The 18479-nt window shown below is 40.9% G+C and overlaps 1 protein-coding gene across 4 annotated transcripts in view; it reads left to right on the top strand.

Annotated features, from left to right (window-relative positions):
- BTBD8 (BTB domain containing 8) overlaps positions 1 to 18479 on the top strand; it is a 95312-nt gene that overhangs the window by 30690 nt on the left and 46143 nt on the right. For all 4 annotated transcript variants that reach the window (XM_055402372.2, XM_055402373.2, XM_055402374.2 and 1 more), the window contains one exon: positions 9869 to 9958. In XM_055402372.2, coding sequence (XP_055258347.2) covers positions 9869 to 9958 — 90 coding nt within the window. The remainder of the gene's footprint in view (positions 1 to 9868; positions 9959 to 18479) is intronic.

The following is an 18479-nucleotide window of genomic DNA, read 5'->3' on the forward strand; positions in this document are numbered from 1 at the left end:
GTAGTGTGTGGGGTCGCTAAGGGTCAGACATGACTGAGCGACTTCACTTTCACTTTTCACTTTCACACATTGGAGAAGGAAATGGCAACCCGCTCCAGTGTTCTTGCCTGGAGAATCCCAGGGAAGGGGGAGCCTGGTGGGCTTCCGAATATGTGGTCGCACAGAGTCAGACACGACTGAAGTGACTTAGCAGCAGCAGCGATAAAAAAGAAATTTATATTAACTAGAAAGGCAATTTCCTGAGGATATGTTACAAGAAGATCTGGCTTAAGTTTTCTTACTTTGTTGGTACCCTTATATGAGTTAAAGTGGCAGATTCTAAATCCCAAGATTACCTTCCTATTCCAAACTTGAACATTTTTCTCTTTGTACCTACCATTTTATTATTCAGTTCAAAGATGATTATGTCAATAGTTCAGAAAACACAGGCATAGTTCGTTTCCCTTTATTGCACTTTGCAGATAATTGCATTTTTTACGACTTGAAGATATGTGTTAGCGCTGCATAGAGCAAGGCTGTCAGCACTATTTTTCCAACAGCATTGGCACACTTCATGATTCTGTGTCACCATTTTAGTAATTCTCACAACATTTCAGACTCTCGCTTGATCCACAGCCCGGTACCTGGAGTTCTTTATTTGCTGCAAGATGATCTGATGCCAGTCACTTGCTTGTGGTGGCACAGCTCAGCTAAAGAAGTCATTTATAACTGGGTAATTAAGAGTATGTAGACTGTGTTGACGGAGAAGGCAATGGCAAGCCACTCCAGTACTATTGCCTAGAAAATCCCCTGGATGGAGGAGCCTGGTGGGCTGCAGTCCGTGGGGTCGCTAAGGGTCGGACACAACTGAGCAACTTCACTTTCACACATTGGAGAAGGAAATGGCAACCCACTCCAGTGTTCTTGCCTGGAGAATCCCAGGGATGGGGGAGCCTGGTGGGCTTCCGTCTATGGGGTCACACAGAGTCGGACACGACTGAAGTGACGCAGCAGCAGCAGCAGCAGCAGCAGCAGACTGTGTTGAAACCTCTCTGCCTGGGTTTGAATTCCAGCTTCACCATCTTTAGCTGTATGAATTTCGGAAAGTTATTTAATCATTCTGTGTTTTAGCATCCTCAGCGAAGATGGAGGTTATAATAGTACCCATCTTAGAGAGTTATTACTGGGTTTCCCTGGTGGCTCAGTGGTAAAGAATCTGTCTGCCAATGCAGGAGACTCAGGTTAGGTCCCTGGATCAGAAAGAGTGATCCCTGGGTCACAAAAGAGTCAGACATGACTTAGCAACTAAACAACAACATATAGGGTTATTATGGTGATTAAATTGCTAAAAGCATTTAAAGTACTTTGAACAATGCCTGGTATGTAGTAAGTACCATGTAAGTGTTTGCTGTCATCATCCAGGTAATAGGCTTTTGATATGAGCTTTTGTGTAGATGGTAGCAACAGCTTGAGTGTCCTTTATTTATGTGGGACATGCAGAGAAAGGTGATTTGAATCACTTGCATTTCTCCCCAATACAAGGAGCAAAGGGATAGCAGTAGACTTCCTACACTATTCAGTCTCTACACAGGCCTTACCCTCACCACAGTGTTACTTCTCCACCCTTCCCACATCTTAGTTCTTGCTTATCTCCAAAGGAGTTAAGAGAGCTTTTTCTCCTGCTCAAAGATGAAAAAGAGAGCTCTGTAGCTCAATCTGCCTACAATGCGGGAGACCCGCGACTTCACTTTCATTTTCACTGATTATTTGCAGGCAGAGAGGTTATAGTAACCTCTCATTAGAGTTCATGGATCCCATTTGTTCGTTACTGCTTTTCTGAGTGTTGCTTCCTGGAGTACTGCAACACATTATTCCTGTTGTGGATTTCTGTAACATCACTTCTCTGCCTGAATTGCTCTCAATCACCAGATGAATACCATCTGTATACTCAGCATTTCTCTCTACTTGTATTTCCTCCTGTCATCTTTGAGGTGAGGTGAGGTGATGTTGCTCAGTCGTGTCCGACTCTTTGCGACCCCGTGGACTGTAGCCTACGAGGCTTCTCCGTCCATGGGATTCCCCAGGCAAGAATACTGGAGTGGGTTACCGTTTCCTTCTCCAGGGGATCTTCCCAACCCAGGGATTGAACCCAGGTCTCCCGCATTGGAGGCGGACGCTTTAACCTCTGAGCCACCAGGGAAGCCCTATTAGCCTACCTCAAAGTATCCACCTGATCTCTCATTTTATAGTGTTAATTATTATCCTGCTGCTGCTGCTGCTAAGTCACTTCAGTCGTGTCCGACTCTGTGTGACCCCATAGACGGAAGCCCACCAGGCTCCCCCGTCCCTGGGATTCTCCAGGCAAGAACACTGGAGTGGGTTGCCATTTCCTTCTCCAATGTGTGAAAGTGGAAAGTGAAAAGTGAAAGTGAAGTCGCTCAGTCGTGTCTGACCCTTAGCGACCCCACGGACTGCAGCCTACCAGGCTCCTCCATCCATGGGATTTTCTAGGCAATAGTACTGGAGTGGCTTGCCATTGCCTTCTCCGAATTATTATCCTATTATTTTCTTAATGAAATTTAATCTTTGTTTTTAAATTATTTGTTGTACTTCAGTATTCCATAATTAAGATTCTCTCATATTACTTTATTGAAAAAGCAGGGCAATGATTCCTAATTTTAGCTTTCTAACACTTAAGATCCTATGTCCCTTCCAAATGCCTTTTTTATTTTTTTCTTCAGTGTCTGATATTGTACCATCAGACTTTCATTCATGGGGTTAAGATGCTGTCAAATCTCCCTTTAAAATGTAGATTCTCCAAGGCTTCTCTGGTGGGTCAGTGTTGAAGCGTCCACCTGCCAATGCAGGGGACACGGGTTCTATCCTTGGTCCAGGAAGATCCCACATGCCATGGAGCAGCTGAGGCCATACACCACAATTGTTGAGCTTGTGCTCTAGGGCCTGGAGCTGCAACTACTGAAGTCCCTGTGTCCGAGAGCCCGTGCTCCACAAGAGAGGCCACCACAATGAGAAGCCAGCACACTGGAACTGGAGAATAGCCTGCTCACCACAACTGGAGAAAAGCCTGTGCAGCAATTGAGACCTAAGGACAGCCAAAAATAAATTTAAAAAAATTTTTATTGTTTTTAATGCAGATTGCCTGAAACTACAATTTAATAAGTCAGCACTGAGTTAGGAGATCAGTGTCCTTCCGTCAGTTCAGGACACTAGAGTCGCTCAGTCGTGTCCAACTTTTTGACCCCATGGACTGTAACATGCCAGGCTTCTCTGTCCATCATAACTCCCAGAATTTGCTCAAGCTCATGTCCATTGAGTCGGTGAGGCCATCCAACCATCTCAGTCGCTGTCATCTCCTCCTCCTGCCTTCAATCTTTTCCAGCATCAGGGTCTTTTCCAGTGAGTCAGTTCTTCGCATCAGGTGGCTAAAGTATTGGAGTTTCAGCTTCAACATCAGTCCTTCCAATGAATATTCAGGACTGATTTCCTTTAGGATTGACTGGTCTGATCTCCTTGCTATCCAAGGGACTCTCAAGAGTCTTCTCCAGCACCACAGTTCAAAAGCATCAATTCTTTGGCACTCAGTTTTCTTTATAGTCCAACTCTCACACCCATACATGACTACTGGAAGAACCATAGCTTTGATTAGACAGACCTTTGTTGGCAAAGTAATGTCTCTGCTTTTTAATAAGGTTGGTCATAGCTTTTCTTCCAAGGAGCAAGCATCTTTTAATTTCATGGCTGCAGTCACTATCTGCAGTGATTTTGGAGCCCAAGAAAATAAAATCTGTCACTGTTTCCCCATCTATTTGCCATGAAGTGATGGGACCGGATGCCATGATCTTGGGGTTTTTGAATGTTGAGTTTTAAGTCAGCTTTTTCACTCTCCTCTTTCAGTTTCATCAAGAGGCTCTTTAGTTCCTCCTCACTTTCTGTCATAAGGGTGGTGTCATCTGCATATCTGAAGTTACTGATATTTCTCCCGGGAATCTTGATTCTAGCTTGTGCTTCATCCAGCCTGGCATTTCGCATGATGTACTCTGCACATAAGTTAAATAAGCAGGGTGACAATATACATCCTTGACATACTCCTTTCCGAATTTGGAACCAGTCTGTTGTTTCATGTCCAGTTCTAACTGTTGCTTCTTGACCTGCATACAGATTTCTCAGGAGGCAGGTCAGGTGGTCTAGTATTCCCATCTCTTTCAGAATTTTCCACAATTTGTTGTGATCCACACAGTCAAAGGCTTTGGCGTAATCAATAAAGCAGAAGCAGATGGTTTTCTGGAACTCTTGTTTTTTTGATGATCCAACGGATGTTGGCAATTTGATCTCTGGTTCCTCTGCCTTTTCTAAATCCATCTTAAACATCTGGAAGTTCACAATTCACATACTGTTGAAACCCGGCTTGGAGAATTTTGAGCATTACTTTGCTGGTTTATGAGATGAGTACGATCATGTGGTAGTTTGAACATTCTTTGGCATTGCCCTTCTTTGGGACTAGTCCTGTGGCCACTGCTGAGTTTTCCCGATTTTCTGACATATTGGGTGCAACACTTTAACAGCATCATCTTTTAGGATCCTTAGTCTATGCAGTATTAACTATTATAGACCTGTGTGTGCATGCTAAGTTGCTTCAATCCTGTCTGACTGTTTGCGACCCTGTGGGCTATAACCCACTGGGCTTCTCTGTCCAACGGATTCTCCAGGAAGGAATATTGGAGTGGATTGCCATTGCCTCTTCCGGGGGATCTTCCCAACACAGGGATTAAACCCTCATCTCTTTATGTTTTCTTCATTGGCAGGTGGGTTCTTTACTACTAGTGCCACTTTGAAGCCTAGTCTGACTAATTAGCTATATAATCCTGAGTTGCTGTTTAGTCACTAAGTTGTGTCTGACTCTTTTGCAACCCCATGGACTGTAGCCTGCCAGGGTCCTTTGTCCTTGGAATTTCCCAGGCAAGAATACTGGAGTAGGTTGCCATTTTCTTCCCCAAGGGATCTCCCCAACCCAGGGATCGAACCTGAGTCTCCTGCATTGGCAGGTGGATTCTTTAACACTGAGCCAGAAGGAAGCCCATATTCTTGAGTACATCAGCTGAAAACTTTTTTCAGAAGTAACTTCTCAACAGTTAATAAATGGTGCAACCAGAATCAAAACTGAGAAAGATTAACTTCTGAACTACTAAAGTGTATACTTCTGAAAAAAGTTTGATTAACCAGATAACTATCAGTCTTCATTGTACTAGATAACAAGGCATCCACTCTGTTTTTACAACTCACTTTTTAAACTTAGGTAATCCTATGAAAGCTGTAGTCAGTGTATGTTAAGACGAATGTCTCAAGAGAAAACTGACTTTCCATTTTTAAAGTTTACATTCTCTAAAATATTTGCAGTGTCATGGGTGATTGTGTCAGCTCCAAAAAGTTTGGATTCACTGATATGGGTTAACCCTTATTCAGTTATGTGGAACTGATGGGGGAAAAAAAAAAAAATATATATATATATATATATATATTCTTAGAGCAAGAGTACTTAAAAAATAGTCCTAGTAGAAAATTCTTTATTTAGTTTCTCTGAGTAATCCAGGTCATTATTATGCCTGGAGTAGTGAATCTGGTTGAGCTAACATCAAGAAGTATTGAATAGCAATGTACTATAAAGCAAGAGTAAGGGGGAAATTAGGGCACCTCTACAGAGCCAGAAGCAGCCTTGTCAGTTGAGATTACATTTAGTCAAAAGGAGAAAATAGTTTTTGGTGTGTTGGAAAATAAAAAATCTGCTAAAATTTTAACACACCTAGCTAGAACATAGTTTTTTTTTAAACTGAGGCTTCAATCCAATTAAATAGGAATGTTTTCATTAGTTTCTATTTTAAGAACAGTGTAATTGTTTAAGCCTCAGTCGCTCTTAGTCTTACTTAAATGGAAATGGCTAGCATGCAGCATTTAGTTCAAGTCTTCCCTATTCTTAACTGATTTTTTTTGTGTACTTGTCCTGTTAATTACTGAGAATGTTGATGTCTCCATCTCATCCTCTGTTGCCCCCTTCTCCTGCCTTCAATCTTTATACTCTGTGACAACCCAGAGGAGTGGGAAGGGGAGGGAGGCTGAAGAGGGAGGGGACATATGGATACCTAGTATTGATTCGTGTTGATATATGGCAGAAACCATCACAATATTGAACTCTGTATGGAACAACTAATTGGTTCAAGATTGAGAAAGTAGTACGACAGGGCTGTCTGCTGTCACCCAGTTTGTTTAATCTATATGCTGAGCACATCATGAAAAATGCCGGGCTGGATGAATTACAAGCTGGAATCAAGATGGGTGGGAGAAACATCAGCAACCTCAGATATGTGGATGATACCACTCTAATGGCCGAAAGCAAAGAAGAACTAAAGAGCCTCTAGATGAGTGAAGTAGGAAGTGAAAGAGCCGGCTTAAAACTAAATATTAAAAAAAGCTAAGATCATGGCATCCAGCCCCGTTACTTCATGGCAAATAAAGGGGGAGAAGGTAGAAATAGTAACAGATTTCCTCTTCTTGGGCTCTAAAATTACTGCAGATGGTGACTGCAGCCATGAAATCAAAAGACATTTGCACCTTGGCAGGAAAGCTATGACAAACCTAGACAGTGTGTTGTCAAGCAGAGACATTACTCTGCCAACAAAAGTCCATATAGTCAAGTCTATGGTCTTCCCAGTGGTCATGTACAGTTGTGAGAGCTGGACCGTAAAGAAGCTAGAGCACTGAAGAATTGATGCTTTCAAAAACTGTGGTGCTGGAGAAGACTCCTGAAAGTCCCTTAGACAGCAAGGAGATCAAACCAGTCAATCTTAAGAGAGATCAACCCCAAATACTCGTAGGAAGGACTGACTGATGCTGAAGCTGAAACTCCAGTTTTTTGGTCATATGTTGCAAATAGCTGACTCATTGGAAAAGTCCTGTTGCTGGGAAGGATTGAGGGCAGAAGGAGAAGAGAACGTCAGAGGATGAGATGACTGAATGGCATCACTGATGCAATGGACACAAACTTGGGCAAACTTTGGGAAATGGTGAGGGACAGAGAGGCCTGGCATGCTGTAGTCCACGGGCTCCCAAAGAGTCAGACACAACTGAGCAACTAAACAACATCACAATATTGTAAAGTAATTATCCTCTATTAAAAAAAAATGAACTCAAAAAAGAATTCATATACAATCAAATGCACACAACTGAGAGTCTCATTTGATGAGTTTTAACAAATATATAAACCTGTGTAACTCCCACCACAATCAAGATATAGAGAATTTTTATTACCTAAAAAACTCTCCTGTGTCCATTTGCCATCAGTACCATCCTTCTCTCTGTTGTTGCTATTTAGTTGCTAAGTTGTGTCTGACTCTTTTGGGACCTCATTGCCCACCAGGCTCCTCTTTCCATGGGATTCTCCAGGCAAGAATACTGGAGTGGGCTGCCATTTCCTTCTCCAGGGGATCTTCCCGACCCAGGGATGGAACCCATGTCTCCTGCATGGGCAGGTGGATTCTTTACCACTCAGCCAGCAGAGAAGCCCTCCCTATCTCTATCCTCAGGCAAAAACTGAGTTTCATATGCTTATTTTCCATCTGCATTTCTTTGGTGAGTTTTCTCTTCATCTCGTTTGCCCATTTTTATTTGGACTTCTTTTGTTTTCTGATTGTTGTGTTTTCTAAATTATAGTTTATTTTACCTGTCCTAGAATTTCATATAAATGATCTCAGACATATTATTGAACTTCTTTTGCTCAGGAAAATGTTTTTGAACCTCATCTTTGGATATTATGTATATCATATTTCATTCAGTTTTTATTGCTGAGTAATACTACATTGTGAGCTTCCCTGGTGGCTAGTAGTACAGAATCCACCTGCAAATGCAGGAGATAGACACGAATTCAATCCCTCGATCACAAGATCCTCTGGAGTAGGATATGGCAACCTGCTCTAGTATTCTTGCCTGGAAAAGGCCATGGACAGAGGAACCTGGTGGGCTACAGTCCCTGGGGTCACAAAGAGTCAGACACGACTGAGCAGCTGAGGACATACACACTGTATTTAGGCTAGGTGTAGATCACTTTAATCTAGTCAGAGATTGAGCTCATTCAAAGCTGGACTTCAGTTCTAAAAAAGGCTTATCTATTTCCTGTTCATTCTTGTTTCAAAGGTGTAGTCCTTCAGAGTCCAACTGAAATTCTGGGACATCCACCAAAGTCTCTCCTCTTTTTGTTGCTGTTGTTGAGTCACTTGGTCCTGTCTGACTCTTTGTGACCCCATGGACTGCAGCATGCCAGTCTCCTCTGTCCTCTACTATCTCCCAGAGTTTGCTCAGACTCATATCCATTGTGTTAGTGATGCCATCAAATCATCTCATCCTCTATTGCCCCTTCTTCTCCTGCTCTCAGTCTTGCCCAACATCAGAGTCTGCCAGTGAGTCAGCTCTTCATATTAGGCGGCCAGAGTGTTAGAACTTCAGCTTCAGCATCAGTCCTTCCAATGAATAGTCAGGATTGATTTCCTTTAGGATTGACTGGTTTGATCTTCTTGCAGTCCAAGGGACTCTCAAGTGTCTTCTCCAATACCACAGTTTGAAAGCATCAATTCTTCAGCACTAGGCCTTCTTTATGGTCCGGCTCTCACATCTGTACATGACTACTGGGAAAATCATAGCTTTGACTGTATGAACCTTTGTCATCAAAGTGATGTCTTTCCTCTTTTCTGGATCCCCAATTCCAATTTGAGTGCCTCCAAGTCTGTAAAGATTGCCAGAAGCAATCTAGATTCAGCTTCTTAGCTTGTCAACCTTACTTTTGCTTTCAGATATATGTGTGTGTGTGTGTGCATGTATTTTTTTCCCCCATATCTTTCTAAGCTATTCAGCAGGAGGGTTAGTCTGAGACAACCTAGTAAACCATTGCCAGAAATGTCTTTTTCTTCTTCTTTTCCCCTTCCCCTCTTCCATCCCAGCTCCTGCTAGAATATTCACATTTTTGCTGTATCAAATTTGCTGTTATAGTCCCTAGAGTAGTGCCTAGCACAGAAGTCAATAGGTATTTGTTGAGTTAAATAATGGGTGAATTAACATTCTATCTGAGGAGATAGAATGGACATTCAAAACAAAATATTTTTCCTATAATTTTTCAAATTTAAGTGAAAGGTATCCATGAGCATAATTATGCTGAGTTTTGAACTGGTATTCAGGACTTTTAGAGTTCTAGTCTCTTATTGTTATTTCCGGAGAAGGAAATGGCAACCCATTCCAGTGTTCTTGCCTGGAGAATCCCAGGGACGGGGGAGCCTGGTGGGCTTCCGTCTATGGGGTCACACAGAGTTGGACACGACTGAAGTGACTAAGCAGCAGCAGCAGCATTGTTATTTCCACAAGGTCTTAACACCATTTGGTCTTTATTTCTCCGTTTGTAAATGATCTGTTATTCTCTCACTCATGAAAATTGTTATTAAAATTTAAGAGCTTTCAAGAGAAAAAATTAAATGGGATTTCCCTGGTGGCCTAGTGGTTAGGATTCTGGGCTTTCACTGCTATGGCCCAGTTTCAGTCCCTGGTCAGGGAACTGAGCTTCTGCAAGCCACATGGTGCAGCCAAAAAAAAAAAGAGAGAGAGAGAAAATTAAAAAGATGAAAAAAACACTGGAATTAATGTTCTAATGAGCAATCAAAATACTTTGGTATAAGTTTAGGCTTATAATTTCTATTATTAAAATCTACCAGTGAATACAAATGACAGGTAAATTGTTATCATGTTTTAAGAGGTAAAAATGAAAAGTTTCATAAAAAATTATATTTTGCAATTGTGCATAAATGTTTGTCTGTGTTTTCTCCCCCTCTTCCTTTAGAGCCATTTTAAGTGCCAGATCTAGTTATTTTGCTGCAATGCTGAGTGGCTGTTGGGCTGAAAGCTCCCAGGAGTACATTACTCTTCAAAGGTAAGCATAATTTTTACAAGGAAGCTTGACTGCAAGTGATTGCAAATAATGCTTCATACAGAGCGCTTTTCATGAATCTGATTTCCCTGTCTATTCAATGAAATGTTTCTCATGTGATGGAATTCAGCAAGTACACTTTCTGAAAATGAGAGGAAGTTGGGAGCATTTAGTGATAGAGATAATGTGTTACTCTTCTCAGACATCCATAACAGAATACCACAAACTGGTTGCTTTAAGCAACAGAAATTTGTTTTCTCACAGTTCTGTAAGGCACCAGCCAGCAAGGTTGATGCCTGATGAGAGAGCTCTTACCTTAGGTCCTTTGAATATGGATAGGCACTTTCTGCTGTATGTTCCAGTGACCCTTTTTTTAGTGCATGGGGCTGGGGGGCCAGAGAGGGGAAAGGAAGGTGGAGGGAGAGAGCTCACTCTCTGGCGTTTCTTATAAGGACACTAATCCTATCAGATCAGCTAGGACCCTACCCTTATTACCTCATTTAACCTTAATTATTTCCTTAGAGAGCTTCCCTGGTGGCTGAGATGGTAAAGAGTCTGCCTTCAATGCAGAAGACCAAGTTTGATCCCTGGGTCTGGAAGATCCCCTGGAGAAGGGAATGGCTACCCACTCCAGTATTCTTGCCTGTGAAATCCCATGGACAGAGGAGCCTGGTGGGCTGTGGTCCTTGGTATTGTAAGAATTGGACACAACTGAGTGACTAATACACACACACACACTTTTCCTTAGAAGCCCTATTTCTATATAGGTAGACGGGGGTTAGGGCTCCAATATGTGAATTTAGGTGTATGGGGAACACAGATTTTCAGTCTGTAATAGGTAGTTTCTTTATTAAAGAATAATTTGGATAGGTGTGGATTTCAGTGACCTATGATAGTGCATTGGTGAATCTACACAATTGGGGCAGTTTATATCAACTGCTGAGACAGTTATTAAGAGATGAGCTTCTTCCTTACATGGTGAAATGGAATATTTTTTGGTCATAGATGATCACTGTGAGAATCTAGAGTGTATAGTAGTGGGGAGGGCTTTCTCAGGAGGAAAACTGCCTGGGCGTTCTGAGGGAGAACTCCCAGCTTTCATCATTCTCACTACTGATGCTTCCTCAGCCGGGTCAGTCTTGGCTAGAAGCTTGGATGTGGAATGGTGGTAGTGATCGTTCACAACAGTGGGTGTGTGAAAAATATTGATAAACTCTCACTGTTTTTCACACTAGTCTATAATCATGAGCCTTGTAGGTTACAGCTGTCTGGTTTCCTTACTAACTAAAATCAATCTCCAAATGCCTCTCATTTGTAATTTCTCACTCTGTTGAAAAATGGAAAATTAAAACATTATTTTTAAGCATATGTTATATGTTTTTATCTCTTTTCATGTTTCATTTATTTAATAGAAATGAAACATATGCAGAAGAACCTAAACCTCTTTTCTTTCATACCAGGGTTTCTAGAGAGTTACATTTTAGTTATATCACCTACTGTTTTGATCTGGCAACCACCAGGTAGTTCTTGATTATGGAAGATTTTATATGCCAAGCAAAGTTTATTAGCCTGTGGGTAAAAAGAATGTGTAGTTGAGTCAGTCAGTGAAATTTTATCGTCACTGTTGAAAAACAGCCTGAAAAATATATTTCCTGCCAATAAGATCTCTTCCTTTATGGTGAATTTAAAATATCTGCTGAATATTGGAAGAGAAATAATGCTTGCAGAGGCCAGAATTTCTGTAAGTGTGCCAAATCTAGGGATAATCATGATTCTAGTGTAATTTTGTAAATGTGTCCAGGGATTGTGTTTCAGATGTTTTAGATATTTTTTTAAAAACTATCTACTCTCATTAGAGGTGAAGTCACTAAAAATTTAAATGGAGAGGTAACCATGTGATTCTGTGTAGTGAGATAAACATCAAAAGAAGTATGATTATTGAACCTTATTTGACAGCAGGGGAAAGTAATTTACAGAAAACACTTGTCTAATTTCCTAGAAGAAGTCTTAGTTGCTTATATGTTTAGTGACAGTGTTTTTACTATCTGATACCAATTGCATACACATTTCTTCCTCTTTCCAAATAGATTCTGTCCTTAACAGTGATAATACCTTACAATAACATCATATATTTTCCATGTTACTTCCACAGTTACTATGCACTTTAATTCTTAGATTCAGTCTTTGAGAGAACTGGTGTATTCACAGATTACAGATGAGAAGAACAATATCAGATAAATTAAATCTCTTCCAGGGGTTCTTGGCAAATAAGTGCTGTGCTAAATATAAGTTACATGTTTGTCGATTCTTAATTCAAAGTCCTGTAGTCACTGAAGAAATTAAAAGTTTCCCATTGGTGTGTGTTCTTGAACTAATTCAGACTGCTCTTTTCCACTGTTTAAATCAGTGATTTTTCCATAGGAACAGAAAGTTCCTGGTAATTCCTTAGGGAATACATGGCATGGGGTTGGGATATGGGCACATCTTCTACGATAGCTGCTCTACTATTATCTGTTCTTTATCACTCAAAGCAACCTCTGTGTTTTGCTGTGGGAATAAAGGCAGTCTTTAATCAATACTCATGAGTGATTAGATTAAACTTTCAAAACACAGGCTTTTAAAGGTGGACTCTGTTTATTAAGAGGTTAATAGATAAAGAAGTAGTAGCTTAACTGTTGGTCTCTATTTCACTATCTGTAATTTTCCATCTTCTATTATGATAGAGGTAATGGATAAATATCTCCTTTTATAATGTGGCTCAACTGCTGCTGACCAACTTTAGTGGTTTGTTCAAGGGAAAACCAAATAGAAGTAGCCAAATTTGTTTCAAACTGTCATTACAAATAAGTAGACTGTACGTTGTAGCAGTGCCAGCGATCATCAGGCTCTCTTCTCTTACAGTATGTTCCCTTTACTTCTGTTGTAAGCTAGGGTCTACTCCTTACTGGCTCATCTTACACAGAGCTTCTATTTTGTCATGGAGGCTTATTCCTAATCAGCTCATGTATTTCTAATGCTGTTATTGTTGTTGTTTAGTTGCTAAGCTGTGTCCAACTTTTTTGCAACCCCATGGGCTATAACCTGCCAGGCTTCTCTGTCAATGGGATTTCCCAGGCAAGAATACTGGAGTGGGTTGTTATTTCCTTCTCCAGTGGATCTCTCCAACCCACGGATTGAACCCATGACTCCTGCATTGCAGGCAGATTCTTTACCACTGAACCGACAGGGAAGCCCACTTCTAATACTAGCACATCAGAAATGAAGATACATTTCTTTTTGACTCTTTTATTTTGCTTGATATAACAAGGCTTTCTAATGCCAAAACAAAAGGGGGATTTCCTGACAGATTCTGGGTTTTATCTACATCTCTTATTATTATTATCATCACACAATATGTTCTGTTTTCCCCTCCTGTTGTTGTTTTTCAGTCACTCAGTCATGTCTGACTGTTTGTGACCCCATGGACTGCAGCATGACAGGCTTCCCTGTCCTTTGCCCTCTCCCGGAGTTTGCTCAGACTCATGTCCATTGAGTTGGTGATGCCATCCAAGCATCTCATCCTCTGTCGTCCCCTTCTCTGGCCTTCATTCTATCCCAGCATAAGCCTTTTCTCCAATGAGTCAGCTCTTAAATAAGTAAAAATAAAGCATCACTTATTGTTTCAGGCAGCCAAAGTATTGGAGCTTCAGCATCAGTCCTTCCAGTGAACATTCAGGCTTGATTTCCTTTAGGACTGACTGGTTTGATCTCCTTGCTGTCCAAGGGACTGTCAAGAATCTTCTCCAACACCACAGTTCGAAAGCATCAATTCTTTGGCTATCAGACTTTTTTATTATCCAGCTCTCACATCTGTACATGACTACTGGAAAAAACATAGCTTTGACTCTACGGACCTTTGTTAGCAAAGTAATGTCTCTGCTTTTTAATATGCTATCTTAGGTTGGTCATAACTTTTCTTCCAAGGAGCAAGCATCTTTTAATTTCATGGCTGCAAGTCACCATCTACAGTGATTTTGGAGCCCAAGAAAATGAAGTCTGTCATTATTTCCATTTTTTCCCCATATATTTGCCATGGAGTGATGGGACCAGATACCATGATCTTAGTTTTTTGAATGTTGAGTTTTACACCAGCTTTTTCACTCTCCTCTTTCACCTTTATCAAAAGGCTCTTTGGTTCCTCTTCACTCTCTGCCATAATGGTGGTTTTATCTGCATATCTGAGGTTATTGATATTTCTCCCGGAAATCTTGATTCCAGCTTGTGCTTCACCCAACCCAACATTTCACATGATGTACTCTGCATATAAATTAAATAAGCAGGGTGACAATATACAGCCTTGACATACTCCTTTCCCAATTTGGAACCAGACTGTTGTTCCATATCCGGTTCTAACTGTTACTTCTTGACCTGCATACAGGTTTCGCAGGGGGCAGGTCAGGTGGTCTGGTATTCCTATCTCTTGAAGAATTTTCCACAGTTTGTTGTGATCTACACAGTCAAAGGCTTTAGCGTAGTCAGTGAAGCAGAAGTAGATGTTTTTCTGGAATTCTCTAGCTTTTTCTATGATCAATTGGATGTTGGCAATTTGATCTCTGGTTCCTCTGCCTTTTCTAAATCCAGCTTGTACATCTGAGAGTTCACAGTTCACATACTGTTGAAGCCTAGCTCGAAGGATTTTGAGCATTACTTTGCTAGCGTGTGAGATGAATGCCAATTGTGTGGTAGTTTGAACATTCTTTGGCATTGCCCTTCTTTGGGATTGGAATGAAAACTGACCTTTTCCAGTCCTGTGGCCACTGCTGAGTTTTCCAAATTTGCTGGCATATTGAGTACAGCCCTTTCACAGCATCATCTTTTAGGATTTGAAATAGCTCAGGTGGAATTCCATCACCTCCACTAACTTTGTTCATAGTGATGCTTCCTAAGGCCCTGGGATGTGTGGCTCTAGGAGAGTGATCACACAATTGTGCGTATCTGGGTCATGAAGATCTTTTTTGTACAGTTCTTCTGTGTATTCTTGTCACCTCTCCTTAATATCTTCTGCTTCTGTTAGGTCCATACCATTTCTGTCATTTATTGTGCCCATCTTTGCATGAAATGTTTCCTTGGTATCACTGATTTTCTTCAAGAGATCTCTAGTCTTTCCCATTCTACTGTTTTCCTCTATTTCTTTGCATTGTTCACTTAAAAAGACTTTCTTATCTCCTTGCTATTCTCTGCAACTCTGCATTCAGATGGGTATATCTTTCCTTTTTTCCCTTGCCTTTCACTTCTCTTCTCTTCTCAGCTATTTGTAAGGCCGCCTCTGCTGCTGCTGCTGCTAAGTCACTTCAGTCGTGTCCAACTCTGTGCAACCCCATACACAACAGCCTACCAGGCTCCTCTGTCCACAGGATTCTCTAGGCAAGAATACTGTAGTGGGTTGCTGTTTCCTTCTCCACAGACAACCATTTTGCCTATTTGCATTTCCTTTTCTTGGGGATGGTTTTGATCACCGCCTCCTGTACAGTGTTACGAACCTCTGTCCCCTTCAGGCACTCTATCAGATCTAATCCCCTCTTGTATTACGTATCAAATTGACTGTTAAATTGCCACCTATTATTAGTATCATGGTGTATAAAGCTGTAAGAAGGTTAAAGCATATTTAGGAATTTTACTGTTTTAAAAAATCACATCTTTTAAGAATTTTTATAATGTAACAAAGTAATCTATAAAACAAATTGCCTTTTCACATTAACTTATATTGTAAACCTGAGTAGATGTTTCTAGGGGTAGTGTGGTATAGTAAAAAGATCATGGACTTTGGTGTCCTTATAGGAAGTCCTACATCCAGGCCCAAACTGTTACATGACTTTGGGACATTGCTTACCTTCCCTGAGGTTGTTGAAAGGAAAAACTTGGCATAGTGTTTGGTGTATAGTCTGTAGTGCTGATTATTATTTGCCTTTTTTTCTTTCCCTAAATGGTGGTGTTCTCATTTTTCTAGAGACTAAAGGGTTCAAGTGAGGGCCATTTCCAAGACTAGGACAGCAACACCTGCTTTGCTTGATCAGTAACCTCTTTTGGAACTGCACCACTATTGCATATCTGTGGAATGTTTTCTGCTATATATTAAAATTGAAATCTTGTCTGTTCTTACGAAAAAGAACCAATTGTTTTTTGGTTCTTTTTTGAGTTGGTAGCTCAAAGATGTAATGCATGTAACATTTTTAAATGGGACAGCCTTCAATAAATTAAGGTAGGAATAGTGGAATCCTATTATCCTAGTTTTAGGGCTTCCCAGGTGGCATAATGGTAAAGAATCTGCCTGTCAGTGCTGGAGATGCAAGAGACATGGGTTCAATCCCTGCATCAGGAAGATCCTCTGGAGAAGGAAATGGCAACTGGCTCCAGTATTCTTGCCTGGAATCCCATGGAACCTGGTGGGCTATAGGCCACCAAGAGTGGGATACGGCTGACCAGCTGAGCACACATGTGTAATCCTAGTTCTACCCATGTCCCAGAGTTGGAAGGTGGGAGGATAAAGCTGAAAGGAAGTTCCCCTGGTGGAAAGGGGACGTTTTCCACATCCAGTACTGGAAATTGAACAGTCAGTATTTCCATAAAGAAACCCCACATGTTTCCATTTTATGTAAACAAAAGTCTTCCGGTGGTGGCTTGAGACTTTAGAGTACCAATTTGGATTTTTTCATCTCCCTTCAGAGACTCCTGGCTTGCTCTGAACCTTCAGGATGACCTTTTCAAATGTAAGTCAGGTCATATTTCTCTTCTGGTCAAAATTCTTCAGTGCCTTCTCATCACAATTAGAATTAAACCCAAATCTTTATCATAAGCTATAAGAACCTGTATGATCTAAACCGTAAGATTCTCCCAGACTTCCCCACCTAAAGGAGCTACAGCCCAACTCTCCAGTTACTCTTTTCTATGTTATTCTGTTAGATTGTCTTCATTTTTCACTGTTAAAATTATCTTCGTATATTTGTTGACATGGGCTTCCCTGGTGGCTCAGACAGGAAAGAATCTGCCTGCAATGCATGAGACCTGGGTTCGGCCCCTAGGTTGGGAAGATCCCCTGGAGGGAGAGCATGGCCACCAACTCCAGTATTCTTGCCTGGAGAACTCCATGGACAGAGGAGCTAGGTGGGCTACAGTCCATAGGGTCACAAAGAGTCTGACTTGACTCTTGAGTGACTAAGCACACACATTTGTTGACGTATTTATTGTCCATGTCCTCTCTCTAGAATGTAAGGTCCAGAATAGCGCCTATCATTCAATAAATATTGAAGGTAAATGAATGATGAATGAGTGAATGAGGCCCTATGTTACCTTAGCCCACATATGTAGAAACCTGAAACTTTAGGAAGCACATATATAGCACAGAGGTTTTAGACTGGGTGCATGTTATCTCTGATCTTAGTGCTCTGTCCTTTCATGGTCTTTTATTTTTTCTAACTGTTGAGTGTATGTAATCTTTTCATCTCCTGTAGGATTTTATTCTGATTACATTTAATTGGGAATAGTGCTTTAAATCTTTCCATTTATTTAAACTGTGGGTTATTGTAGTAATTTTTTTTTGGTGAGTCAGTTGATCATGTCTTTATAAACACTTTTCATAAAAATACAGATGACTTACAATAATGAAGCTGCAGTTTAATAAAACAGCTGTCAAGACAGCAGGAAAACAGTTTCTTGCTGTTTTTATAGCTATCATATATATTGACATATGCGGGAGGAGACGGGGACGACAGAGAATGAGATGGCTGGATGGCATCACCAACTCGATGGACATGAGTTTGAGTGAACTCCGGGAGTTGGTGATGGACAGGGAGGCCTGGCGTGCTGTGATTCATGGGGTCGCAAAGAGTCGGACACGACTGAGCGACTGAACTGAACTGAAGCTCAAATGTCCAGATTTTGCTGTTTATTTTAATGAAAGTTTTATTTCTACCTAGTCATTATTTTCCTTTGCTTAAATATGTCAAGTCTTAGAAGAAACTATTCTTATAACATAAATATTCAATCCTCATTAACACTAATAAGAATGGCTTTTGAAATTTCAAGGAAAAGTGCATGGAATATAACTATTATGCTACTGTTTTATATGAACAAACTACAGATAACATAGCATAATTATACTGAGATCAGCTCTTGTCATATCCATGTATATAAATGAGCATATTTAGAGATTTGACTTTTTTCTAAGTATTAAAGAAGAAATGTGGAGTTTTGAATAATCAGAAACCAGTAGTTAGCCATTGTAGAAGCCAGTTCAGTTCAGTCGCTCAGTCGTGTCCGACTCTCCGCGACCCCATGAATCACAGCACGCCAGGCCTCCCTGTCCATCACCAACTCCCAGAGTTCACTCAAACTCATGTCCACAGAGTCGGTGATGCCATCCAGCCATCTCATTCTCCGTCGTCCCCTTCTCCTCCCCACCCCAACCTTTCCCAGCATCAGAGTCTTTTCCAGTGAGTCAACTCGTCGCATGAGGTGGCCAAAGTATTGCAGTTTCAGCTTTAGCATC

This window comes from Moschus berezovskii, chromosome 4 (genome assembly GCF_049115385.1).
Source record: "Moschus berezovskii isolate FMDL1 chromosome 4, NW_MosBer_1.0, whole genome shotgun sequence".
Lineage (NCBI taxonomy): Eukaryota > Metazoa > Chordata > Mammalia > Artiodactyla > Moschidae > Moschus > Moschus berezovskii.